The sequence below is a fragment of the Parasteatoda tepidariorum genome, chromosome 9 (assembly GCF_043381705.1).
Source record: "Parasteatoda tepidariorum isolate YZ-2023 chromosome 9, CAS_Ptep_4.0, whole genome shotgun sequence".
In the NCBI taxonomy this organism is placed as follows: Eukaryota; Metazoa; Arthropoda; class Arachnida; order Araneae; family Theridiidae; genus Parasteatoda; species Parasteatoda tepidariorum.
The window spans coordinates 17,594,557-17,607,191 of record NC_092212.1 but is presented as its reverse complement, the minus strand read 5'-3'; the positions used below and the strand labels follow the sequence as shown (position 1 = coordinate 17,607,191).

General features: G+C 31.1%; 2 protein-coding genes across 2 annotated transcripts in view; one reads left to right on the top strand and one right to left on the bottom strand.

The window, feature by feature from the left end:
• The first annotated feature begins 179 nt into the window (after positions 1-179).
• On the top strand, positions 180-7,231 carry LOC122272490 (phosphoenolpyruvate synthase-like). Its single transcript, XM_043056247.2, has 4 exons — positions 180-555; positions 2,309-2,426; positions 6,309-6,383; positions 7,003-7,231. The coding sequence occupies exons 1-4, from the start codon at positions 436-438 to the stop codon at positions 7,098-7,100; spliced, it is 411 nt and encodes a 136-aa protein (XP_042912181.1). The 5' UTR covers positions 180-435; the 3' UTR covers positions 7,101-7,231.
• Positions 7,232-7,895: 664 nt separating this feature from the next.
• The window catches only part of LOC122272717 (cysteine-rich with EGF-like domain protein 2-B), a gene marked incomplete in the record, with an annotated part of 45,967 nt that continues 41,227 nt past the window's right edge, over positions 7,896-12,635 (bottom strand). Inside the window, 1 exon segment of the mRNA XM_071185379.1 lies at positions 7,896-8,068.

The window sequence follows — 12,635 nt, the reverse complement described above, 5'->3', positions numbered from 1 at the left end:
TAAATTATGCCTATCATACATTACAAACTACGCAAAAAATGTAGCAATCACAGTAGTTCCACTAGTTGCGCTTCTTCCGACCACTGGTCTTGATATTGGAGAGAAGGGTTTGGAGAAGAGCCCTCGTCTTTAGTAGTATTTCTTTCAAGAACTGCAGAAATTGAGAAGATGGGGTGGCAACATTTCGGTGGAGCCTTTTCATCTGTGTGGTCTTGGATATTCAGTTACAACCAGTAAATAAAGTCAGGTGCTCTCCTTGGCAGTTGATGCAGGCCGGTAGTTCGTAAGATGAAATTTTTACAAAGATACGAAAAATGTGCCGCGGCACATTTCATACAGGCAGGATCGTCTGAGCAGCAAGCGTGAAAAGTTTAAAAGTAATCAAAATGTAATTGGATTTTTTGCAGACAGCATTGTCAGTTTTTGAATTCGCCGATGGCCGTTGTGATTCAAGAGATGGTTGCATGTCAGGTGTCGGGAGTTATGTTTACATGTGATCCAGTCAGCAACAACCCGAACAGCATTACTATCACAGCAAACTATGGTTTGGGAGAGGTATTTATTTGAAATTCTAATTTATTTTAATTTTTGGATATTAAAATGCAAGTATTAAAGAATTCTGTACCCAAAATAAAGAACAGCTTTATAATTTTTAACTTAATTATTCGATTTTCATGCACAGTGATGCTTTTCTCGATGAAATCAGGGAGTAATTTAAATATGTTAATCAGTTTGTGGTGACGATATTTTAAGTTACGAGAGTTACAAAACAATCCTTATCTTAATAGACATGCCTGCAGAGGCATATATTTGATATATTAAAACTGAAACTTTTAGTATTTTCATTAAATTCAAACGTGTTTCGATGTTTATATTTACTATATTAAAACTAAAACTTTCAGTATTTTCATTAAATTCAAACGTGTTTCGATGTTTATAATTATTATATTAAAACTAAAATTTTCAGAATTTTTATTGAATTTAAACATATTAAAATGCTTATAATATTCAAAATTAAGACTTTCAGAGTTTTTTTTATTTAAGTCAAAAATTTTTGGATGCTTATATTAATCATTTTAAAGCTAAGACTTTCAGTATTTTCATTAAATTCAAACATACTACGATGTATATGTTTACCATTTTAGAAAAAAGACTTTTAAAATTTTCATTAAACTAAAACATGGCATGATGGTACGATGCTTATATTAATCATATCAAAACTACGACTTTCAGCATTTTCATTATATTTAAACATGCTACGATATTTATATTTACCATTTTAAAACAAAGATTTTAAAAATTTTCATTAAACTCAAACATGGTACGATTCTTATATTAACCATATTAAAACTAAGACTTTTGGCATTTTCATTAAATTCAAACATTTAACGATGTTTATATTTACTATATAAAAGTTTTTCAGAATTTTTGTTACAACAAACACGGTACGATGATTTTATTTACCATGTTTACAAAGACTTTCAGCATTTACATTAAAGTCAGACATGGTACACTGCTTGTATTTATCATATTACAACTAAGATTTTTAGTATTTTTTATTAAATTCAAACACCTTTAGATGCTTATATTTGCCATACTAAAACGTAGACTTTCAGTACTTTTGTTAAATTGAAGTATCTTAAGATGCTTATATTTACAATATTAAAACCGTGACTTTCTGTATTTTTATTAATTTAAAACAGCGGAGGAAACTTACTAAATTTAAACATCCTAGGATGTTCACAATTTCAAAACTAAAACAAAGACTTTGAGTATTTTTATTAAATTCAAACATTTTTGATGCCTATATTTACCATATTAAAACAAAGACTTTCAATATTTTTACTAAATTCAAGCATATTTGGATGCTTATATTTACCATATTAAAACCAAGATTTAAGTATTTTCATTAAATTCAAACATCTTATTACGCTTATAGTTACTATATTAAAACTGTCACATTCAGTATTTTTAATTAAATTCAAATAACAAAGGAAACTTACTAAATAAAATTTAAACATCTTAGGATTCTTAGAATTACAATACTAAAACTAAGACTTAATATTTTTACTAAACATCCTAGAATACTTATTTTACCACATTTAAACTAAGACTTTCAGTAGTTTTATTACAACCAAACATCTTAGAACTCTTAAATTTGCTATATTACTATGAATTATTTACTATATTTACTGTATTACAATTTATAAGTCTTTTTGAATCTCTTACAAATTTAATTTTATAGTTTTAACTCTCAATTGATTCATCGTTAAAAAATAAAAAAATAAAAAAAACTCATCTTGTTTAGACTGTGGTGTCCGGATCCGTTGAGCCTGATACTTTTGTGCTGAAGAAGAACGGGGATGATGATCCCACAATAGAAGAACTGACTATTGGATCGAAGTTCCAGAAGGAAGTCATGGATGGTAATATTCGATTATTTATGTTGTTGCTGTAGTAGGAAGGTAAGGGGTGTGATTGTTCTAGTTTTCCAGTGGCGCCATCTATGGCCAAGATTTTGACTTCTGCTACACCCATACGTCACACCCCTTTATAGAGCGGATACATTCATACATCCACAGATCGTAATTTTAACCTGAACAAGAGAACGATCAGTCTCCAATTCAGTACTCCAGAAGCAGTATTTGTTATGGGACCACGGAGGATTTGGTGACTCGACAGATTTAACATTCACCAGCCACTATTTACTACACGGGGAGTCTTTGACTGGTGGGAATCGTTTTCACGACCTCTTGGACAAGGGTCCAGTGCCCTGCCTATCAGGCTATCCCAGCCCATTCGATTATTAATAGTTTTAAATATCGCCTAAGGGCCAGGATAGCCAGGTTGGTAGGGCACTGGGCCCATGTCCAAGAGGTTGTGGGTTCAATTCTCGCCAGCCGAAGACTCCCCGTGTAGTAAATGGTGACTAAAGCACGTAAAATCTGTCGCGTCTTAAAGTCCTCCATGTTCCCATAACAAATCATACCTCTGGAGGTACTGATCCAGGAGTTTCCTTGTCTGCTGGATTGGGTTCAAAATTACAAGGCTGCGGAGTTGAGCATTAGTAGTTGTAAACCCAAGATTGGGTCGAGTGTTCAACGACGGTTATAAAATAAAATATTCAAATTTCTGCTTAAGATTTTTTTTTGTTGAATTAAATTACGTAGTTTTATGCATTAACAGGTTGGCCATGTAACAGGAAAATCACGGAGAACAGGAAAAAATAAGGAAATTTTAAGAATTTTGTAAAATCACAAAAATATCAGGGAATTTAATTTAATATCTAAAATGTCAGGGAAAATGAGTTCACTGAAATTTTAAGTAACTAAAAATTCAGTAATAATCCAAGTTTCTAAAAATATTAACAAGAAGTGAATTTCCTGGTACACTAGTCCAATGAACTGCGTATTTAAAATTCGTTACATTTTCAGCTGCTGAATAAGTAGTGCAAATTTTTAGATATGGAACATTTTTTGAGTAGTTTCATATGAACCCTTTTGCTCCGATTGTCACAAATATGTGCCAGCATAAAACCGTATCAGTCAGGGTAAACAGATAAAACTGGTAACCAAAGTAGTTCTTTAACAGTTTATTTGTGGGCGAGGTTATAATTGTTTTACTTATTTAATTCACCATTACTTTAGTTCAAAATAAAACTATTTAGTTATACTTTGAATTAACATTGATTATATATATGATTAAACTAACAATAGTTAAAGTAAAAGCAAAGTAAGTCTGCCAAATAAGCAACTCCTACATTTAAGCTACCGTTTTTTATTTATTTACATCCTGATTCTGATTTTGTACGAATGCTTTTATGAATCACCCATCCCCAAGGGGTTAAGTAAGGTTAACATTAGGTAAGCTTGGAAATCTATATTTCATTGTTTTGGACACCGATATTGCGAATAAACCCGATTTAGTGAATTCAATTCTCGATACCGATGAATTCGTAAAAATGGAATGCCGACTCTATTTTTTTTAATCTTTTCTTGGTACTTGGAAACGAATGTGTACAAAAGCTAGCTTGAAATAGGCGAATTGCAACAACGTAGCGTTTAACATTTGTTTCGAAATTTTTAAGAAAATACATTGTCTTATGACCAGTCTTTGATTGCTCTGCATTCATATGAAGTAACTCTGCACTCATATAACTCTGAACTCATTTGATATAATTCCTCACTCAAACGGCTCTTCACTGGTACGAAGTATCTCCGCACTCATATAACTCAGCACGCGAATGAAGTAACTCTGCACTCATATGAGTAACTATGCACTCATATAGCTCAGAACTCATATGATGTAATTCCGCGTTCAAATATCTCGTCAATTATATGAAGTAACACTTTTGAAAGAATAATATGCTATTATAAGTTCTTGCCAATTTTTACTGCTTGTTAGGTTTTGCCCATGAATGCAGGGATATATTTAATTAATGAATCGTAACTATCACCAGGACTTAATTTCGAATTATTCTGGGAAACTGGAAAAAAATATACTATAAAAAATTGCTCATCGCTTTAACCCTTTCGTGCCGACTGTCACAAATACGTGCCAGCATAAAACCGTATCAATCAGGGTAAAAGGATAAAACTGGTAATCAAAGTAGTTCTTTAGCAGTTTATTTGTGGGCGGGGTTATAATTGTTTGATTTTTTAATTCACTTAGTTCAAAATAAAATTATTTATTTATACTTTGAGCTAACATTGATTATAGTATAAGCTTATTCCTTCATAACTTTTGAGCATAAAAAGTATGAGATGAATCGGTTGGTGGTGCTACATATCCAGCACATTGATTATATAATACATACCCTCCAACTGCTACGGATTTTCCGTAGTTTCAGAAATCCTCTTTTCAGACGGTAGCAAAATTAATGTCNTTCAAAAACATTCATTGTGGTGGGAAACTCTTTTTCAGCATTTTCATTTATCTGGGTGAATTAAAAGATTCTCAGATACCACAATGATTTAGTTATTTCTGGTTAGATCTAGAATTATAAGGAGCAAGTATTTTTTGATCTATCAAAGACTTTTTGAATGCCCTAACAGTAGAAAAACCAATTAATTTCGATAATGTATTATACCACTTTTTCCATAAAACCACTTTTTGTATCATTTCTATATATAAATTCGGGATTAAACGGGTTAATTACATCCTGATTCTCATTTTGTAAGAATGCTTTTCTGAAACAACTGTTTTTCTTTATTTTATTAAAAGTGTAAAAAATATCTCGCCTTTACTTCAAATGGTGGATTGCATGCGATTGCTCCTCTTTGGCAAAAAAGTAGGCAATTAATTTCGATTAATTCTAAAAATGCACCAAAGCATTATCACGAAGTGACTGGAATTAAGTAGCATTTCGTATTAATATTTAATAAATTTACAACCCTATAAAGTGATCTGTATTACTAAAGAAGAATGGTTGTATGTATGCACCGTATACTAATTCGCAATTGGATACCTGCAAGTGACGTCATCGAAGGTAAATCAGGACATGTGTCGATTCAGAAGCCAGTATACGCGTGAAATCGCTTACCGGCATTCAACTAAATATTATTTTAATAACATGGTTAGGCGTAATCACTTCACTTCTCGAGTTGTCAGTACCCAATTCTAAATCGTGGTCAAATCTGATGTAAATACATTTAAGGACACAGCTGTCCAAATTGTTTACTTTTAAACTATCTCCAACTACCGGTTCGCCTGCTACACCCCAATAAATGAGTTTTCCATATAATTCGATAAATATTTCTTAATGAACCGTGGTGGCTGAGGAGATAGAGTGCTTGACCTAGGTTCGAATGCCAGCGATGGCTGGTCTATCCGCATCTGACTCGAACCGACTACAGTGCTGATGTAAAATATCCCCAGTGGTAGACAGATCATTAGAGTCTCCTTGCCGTCTGGCTAACAGTCGGAAGATTTCATTTATTTCTTCTTCATGTAACGCAAGTGTGGATTTCCTCTGCAGGTAAATCAAATCCATCAATAAGTCCTGCAAGACTGAAAAATTTCTCCCAATACATGTCACAGGGAAAGGAAAATTACAAAACTCCCCACGGTTAGCTTGACGGCAATGGGATTCTAATATTTCTACACTTGATGCCATTTTATGTCAGTACTGTGGCTCTTACGAGCTGGAAGCAGAATTCATATCGACCGACGAAGGTTGAATTCGAACATGGGTCGCCTCATTGGAAGACGAGCACTCTGTCCCCTGATCCACCACGGTTCTAGCGAAATTAATTGAAATAGTACGATTATATCGAATAGAAATTAACATTCATATTTACTCATTTCAGGAGCTGTTGTGAGCAGGGAATATGGCCTGCCGTGTGTTGTCGGTGTACGAAGAGCCACAAAGCAGTTCAAAACAGGTAACTTTAACGGGGCTGCAATCTTTCCTCCGTTTTTTGTAATAATTTATTCTAGTAGTAACTAAATTAATGTTTTAATGTATTATTTGTTATTCATTTAAACTTATTTTTCAACACTACTACTTGATTTAAAAGTTCATACGCAACAGCACTTTGTACCAGCTCCTTAGATCTGAGGTTTTTAAAATGTTCGCAAAATTACCTAAAAATTCTGAAAGCTTTGGTTTTTAATTGTCTACCACTTCGTGAAACATTTTGCAAAAAGCGTTGTAGTTGGCAGCCCTGTCTTTCATATGCTTAGGGGGATTACAGTTCCTCTCCTCAAGCCTACCAACTACTACGCTTTTTGTAAAATGTTTCACGAAGTGGTAGACATTTATGGAAAGGAGTAGTAGTTGGCAGGCATGTCTTTATAACCAGTTATTTTCTAGATGCTTTGGAACCCTGCTTAGATCTTACTTTTTATTTTAAAAAAGTACTAAGTGTATTTATCTTTTCTTTCATTTAATTCCATTTTAAAATTCTTCAAGATATTTTTTTTTAAATTTGCTTATTAACTGTTTTAAAATAAGATTTTATTTCATCGACATTATTTAGATGTTATGTATCGATATTTTAGGTGATTATATTTTGATTGATGGAAAGAAAGGTATTTTACAGAGATTGCCACAACCGAATGGTTTAGAAGACAAAGAAGCAGATGAAACCGTAAGCTGAAATGAAGAAATTCGTCTGAAACTGTTTTCTGAGAAATTATGAGTTCTGAGAAATTATGAGAATTTAACAGAACTGATCAAGTTTTTTTTTCAAATTTCTTTTTCTATTTAAAAATAAATTGTAGTCAGAAATTTATGCATTTCTGTTTAATTCTGTATGAATGGATGTCACTTTTACTTATTTATACGAGTAAAGATAGAAAGAATAACCGGCAAGTTTTAATTAATCTATTGCCGACTTTAATAGTATGTTGTAAAGTGTATTGTTAAGAATAGTATAGAGTCTTAATGTACTTTCTGTGAAGGAAATTGTAGGTTCATGGTAGAAAAATTATTTGCTGAGCAATATCGGTGCAAAGGCAATGTCTAATATTAATATGCCGGGATAGCATGGTTGGTAGAGTGCTGGGGTCATGTCCAAGAGGTCGTGGGTTCGATCTCTACCAACCGAAAACTCCTTGTGTTAAAGGTGTTTCACCCGGGGAGTTTACGGTTGGCAGGAATAAACTCCCTGTGTACATGGTGGTTGGTGTACGGTAAATAATTTGGGTCACGAAGTTCTCCATGTTTTTTCATCCTTCCATAATATGTAAATAGTAACAAAGAATGCGCGTTTTTCTAATAGTTCATATCTTAAATGTTAGTTTTTCAAAAATAGGATAGTATTTTTACCCATCCTGATTTCCGTTTCATTTGAGCGCTTTCCGTTTCCTTTTAAAAGCTAATTCACCAAAAAAATTTAAAATAGGGATTCTACTTTATTTCTACGATATTTCATAAACAAAACCACCAGATATTTGTTGTAAAAGAAACATTTATTATAAAAATTTCAATAATAAATAATAAAACATAAATAAATAGATAAAACAATTATATTTTTCGTAGAGGCAAACAGCACATAGAAGATGAGACAGCTATAGACCACTCAAAGAGTTCAACAGTTTTTAAAAGAGAAGTTTACAATCAGTCCTTAAAAAGAAAAACAAAAGCTCATAACGCTCAATAATATCATCATAAAGTTGAGTATTTTATATATATATATAATTATTTCTTTCTTTTCTAGTCAATGATTGATCTAAAATCAGATATCAGTTTCTAATGAAATATGTGATTGATTTAATTTTATTAAGCACATGTCGTTGTTATTTATTTGTTAGGAAACTCGAAGCACTGTTAGTCATGAAAATAGATTTAAAACATGTTGTGTACTTCTTATGCATAAAACTACAATTACAAATCACTTTCTGACAACCATGCCGAATGTGCAATGCAATATGTCCCTTAAACAGCACTTGTAGAGTGAACAAAGAAAAATATCTCTTTCATAACTTTACATCTGATTATCAGATTTTAGAGTATTAAGATTCAATATTTAGGGTTTGAGGACGTAACCAAATCGTATTGAATTAGAGCAGCGATAGTTAAGTTACAAAATCAGACACAAAAATGTACTTTCCTGTAACAAATATTATTTTTATTTAGTTTTTATGATTTAAATGTTTATTCTAATTATTTATCTAGTCATGCTATTTAGACACATTCAGGTTTTTGATTCAATGTGGAAAACACGATGCAAAGCTTTGACTGCTCTCTTGTATTAACTATTGGAAACGTATTTTCTAAATTAGGACTACCACCCTCTTATATTTTGGGGGTCAAAATTTTAAATCCATCGAAAATAAAGTTATGTGTTTGTTCAGAGAAAGCAAGTTAGATAAAATATTTTCTCCATGACCCGCAGTGCTTCAGGGGATAGAGCGTTCACCTTCCACTTAAATAACTCAGTTTCGAATACCATTGGTGACTGGTTGATACGAATTCTGCTACCGGCTCACACCGACCACAATGCAGACGTAAAATAGTCTTAGTGGCAGATGGACCATGGTCCGTCCTTTTACCGTCAGATTAACCGAGTAATGCAAATGCTGATTAGTTCCATCAAAAAGTTAATCTCTGAGGCGAAATTTCGCCCAATCCCGATCCTTGAGTTCCCTTTTCTTCTAAATTGGGTTCAAAATTACTTGACTATAGAGTTTAACATGGGTAGGCAAACCTAAAATTGGGTCAACTGTTCAACAGCGGTTGTAAAAAAAATATTTACTCAGGGTGATCTTGACTGGTTAAACTTTCAAAAGCGGTAAATAATGATTGAGGAAACAAAATTTATTTGAACTGATTTTCATCTTCCAAAATATATTTTCAAATTAAGGGGATTGTATCAATCTTTTAAAACTGCATTACTTTATTTTTTTTAAATTTACAAAATCCTCAAAAACATTTGTCGTTACTTTTTTAGTTTGTCCCGATTGCGGTCATCCTGACTCTGATTTTGTAACTTAGAATATTGTCAGTAAATATTAATTAGTGCAATTAAGGTTAAGCCATCGCGACCCTAATAAAGTCCTTGGCCATTGGATTAATATCAGTGGGGAGCAATTTTTATTTACTTACTTGTTTGTTTGTTGTCTGCTGCATGAAATTTTTGAGCAGATATGAAATATTTTCACGTCGTTTACTTCAAATCTGCAATCAATTGTTTTCTACAAGCAACAGTTTTTAACTTATAATTATATAAATTATTCTTCCGTACCTATAAATTATTCTTCTGGATTTTTTAAAATTTCCTTGAGGGAATACTAAGTACACTCACTTCTCTAATGCATAGGGATTGGTAGGAAAGAAGAAATAATGCATTTCATTTTAAACTGCGATACGTTCAGACTATATGTTTTCGGTCTTAAGTGTTAATTTCAAAGACGCATAAAAACGTATACGTTCATTATAAACTTGTACATTCTAATTAATTTTTTTAATAACAAGAAAAGAAAACTCATTTTCTACCAAAAAATTGGAAGGTGGTAAAAGTGAAGATATTAATTGATTGGAAAAATTTATTTCATATTTATTAATAGGTCTATAAAGAGACCTCTTTCATCCTATTCGAACTGTAATACAGGACAGACAACATTTTTTTGCAAAACTTTATTCTAGTAGTAACAAAGTTAGGGTTTCAATTTATTATTAATTTAAACTTTATTTCCACGCCACTACATATAAACGATTTAAAAGTTCATATATAAAGTCACTTTGAAATCCGCAATTTATTGGTGAAACTTTTGTAATTATCAAAAATCAGTAAATTTTGAGTCTTAAATGTCAACTATTCTAAAAAACATTATACAAAAAGCGTAGCAGTTAGCAGCAGGGGTGAAAACGAGACGGAAAAGAGGAAAGGATGGTAGTAAAACCATTTCAGGTATAACTAGTTTTCGGGAGGAGCTAACTTGTTCTTTTCAAAACTATTCAACAATATCTACTTTATCCTTGGAAAATAAGCAGTTTGATATATAGACTAAAATTATAAAAGAAATCTTGATAGTTGCAGATATTTTATTTTTCTCAAAAAAAAAAAAATGCTAAAATGAAATGTCTTTCGTACCAGTTTTTGTACTTTTCTGTCCTGCTATATAACGGCTTTCAGCCATGGTTGGCAGTCTGGGAAATGAAAAAAACAACAGTTACGAAGAGTGTTATCATTACAAAATTAAAAATTGCTTTTTCTTTCACTAAAACTCAATCACGATGCTGGAGTGGTAAGGAATAAACGAATAAAAGATTGCCCTAAAGAAATATACTATGCAAAAGCAACATATGATTTTATAAAAACTACCAGTATAAAATATAAAAAAAAGTAATAAGAAATTTGCATTGGCATATTTAGCTGCATTATTTTACTATTTATGTAAGTATTTAATTTTGTGGCGGCAATGATTAGGTTTTAATGCATTTTTTTTATTAATTTACATTTAATTCCTCACCACTGCATAAATGTTTTCTAAGTTCATATGCAAGTTCATTTATTAGATCTGCCTCTTACGTGGTAAAATCTTTAATATTCCAAATTGACCAAAATTTCTGATAGCTTTGGTTTTTAAATGTCCACCACTCTATGAAATATTTTGCATAAAGCGTAGAAATTGGCAAGCCTGATTATCTATCATTTAATAATAAATTAAAACATTTACTCGCTACATATTAAGTTAGTAGACGTAGTCTCAATAAAGCTAAATATGTTTTTCGTTTCTTGTTATTATAGACTGTAGAGTTAATAAATTGCTGTAAGAGACAATAAAAATAATTTTTTAAATAACACTTGTTGCACGTATACTAGATCTTAGGGGATATCAAACTTACGATGAGTATGTTTTGAAAGCTACAATTTTTTTTTCTTCTAAAAGCTATAGTTTATTTCTGTGTCTGAATGTACAAGGTTCAAAAAGTTCGTATGGATTTACAGACATACTTTTACTATTTGTTTGTCTGCTCTCTCGAAAAGGACAGAAAACATTTGACCTGAACCCTTTCTAAAGCCGTGGTAAGTATATTTATCTCTCATGTTTTAAAGTGCATGTTAACATTTCTACCACTTTTAATTTACTTTCCCATTTGTTAATAACTTCAGCTTTCTACACATTTGATAAAGGTGACTACGATTGTTTAGTATAAGAAAATGTATATAATTTATAAAATTTATAATTCCTTCTGACGTTTGTAGCATTTGTNCTACATATTAAGTTAATCGACGCAGTCTCAATAAAGCTAAGAATGTTTTTATAGACTGTAGAGTTAATAAACTGCTGTAAGAGACAATAGAAATAATTTTTTAAATACCACTTGTAGCACGTATACTAGATCTTAGGGGATATCAAACTTACAATGAGTTTGTTTTGAAAGCTACAATTTTTTTTCTTCTAAAAGCTATTCTTTAGTTTATTTCTGTGTCTGAATGTACAGGTTCAAAAAGTTCGTATGGGTTTACAGACATACTATTTGTTTGTCTGCTCCTTCGAAAAGGACAGAAAACATTTCACCTGAACCCTTTCTAAAGTCGTGGTAAGTATATTTATCACTCATGTTTTAAAGTGCATGTTAACATTTCTACCACTTTTAATTTACTTTCCCATTTGTTAATAACTTTAGCTTTCTAGACATTTTGTAGCATTTATTTATTTATTTTAAAATGAAAGAAAAATATAATATAAGTATAATTTAAATAAATATAATTTAATGAATATATTTTATAAAATTTATTTTATAAATAAAGAAAAATAAAAGTCAATAAGTTACTAATAGGTCGTGGTATATATACTTACCACCAAAAAATAATGGCATTAAAATTTAGATTAATTTTTTAAAAGCTTATATAATTTTTTAAATTTATATTATTAATTTCAATAAGCTTATAATTTTTATTATTAATTTCTATAAGTTTATAATTTTTTATTATTAATTTCTATAAGCTTATAATTTTTTATTGTTAATTTATATAAGCTTATAATTCTTTATCATTAATTTCTAAAAGTTTATAATTTTTTATAAGCTTAATTTCTTCTATCAATTACTATTTTTTTTGTGAAAATTCTATAATTTACCTTTACTGAAAATAAATGGCCCTTTAAAGGGTTAAAGCAGCTTTCTCTATCCAGTTTATCGCCGTGAACCGGTTAACGATCAGATAATTTTACCACAGGTTAAT

Excerpts from the sequence above, each read along its gene's own strand:
- LOC122272490 (XM_043056247.2), top strand. The coding sequence starts at position 436 with ATGGCCGTTGTGATTCAAGAGATGGTTGCATGTCAGGTGTCGGGAGTT. Across the intron at positions 556-2,308 it reads CAAACTATGGTTTGGGAGAG|ACTGTGGTGTCCGGATCCGT; the intron begins GTATTTATTTGA and ends CATCTTGTTTAG. Across the intron at positions 2,427-6,308 it reads CCAGAAGGAAGTCATGGATG|GAGCTGTTGTGAGCAGGGAA; the intron begins GTAATATTCGAT and ends TACTCATTTCAG.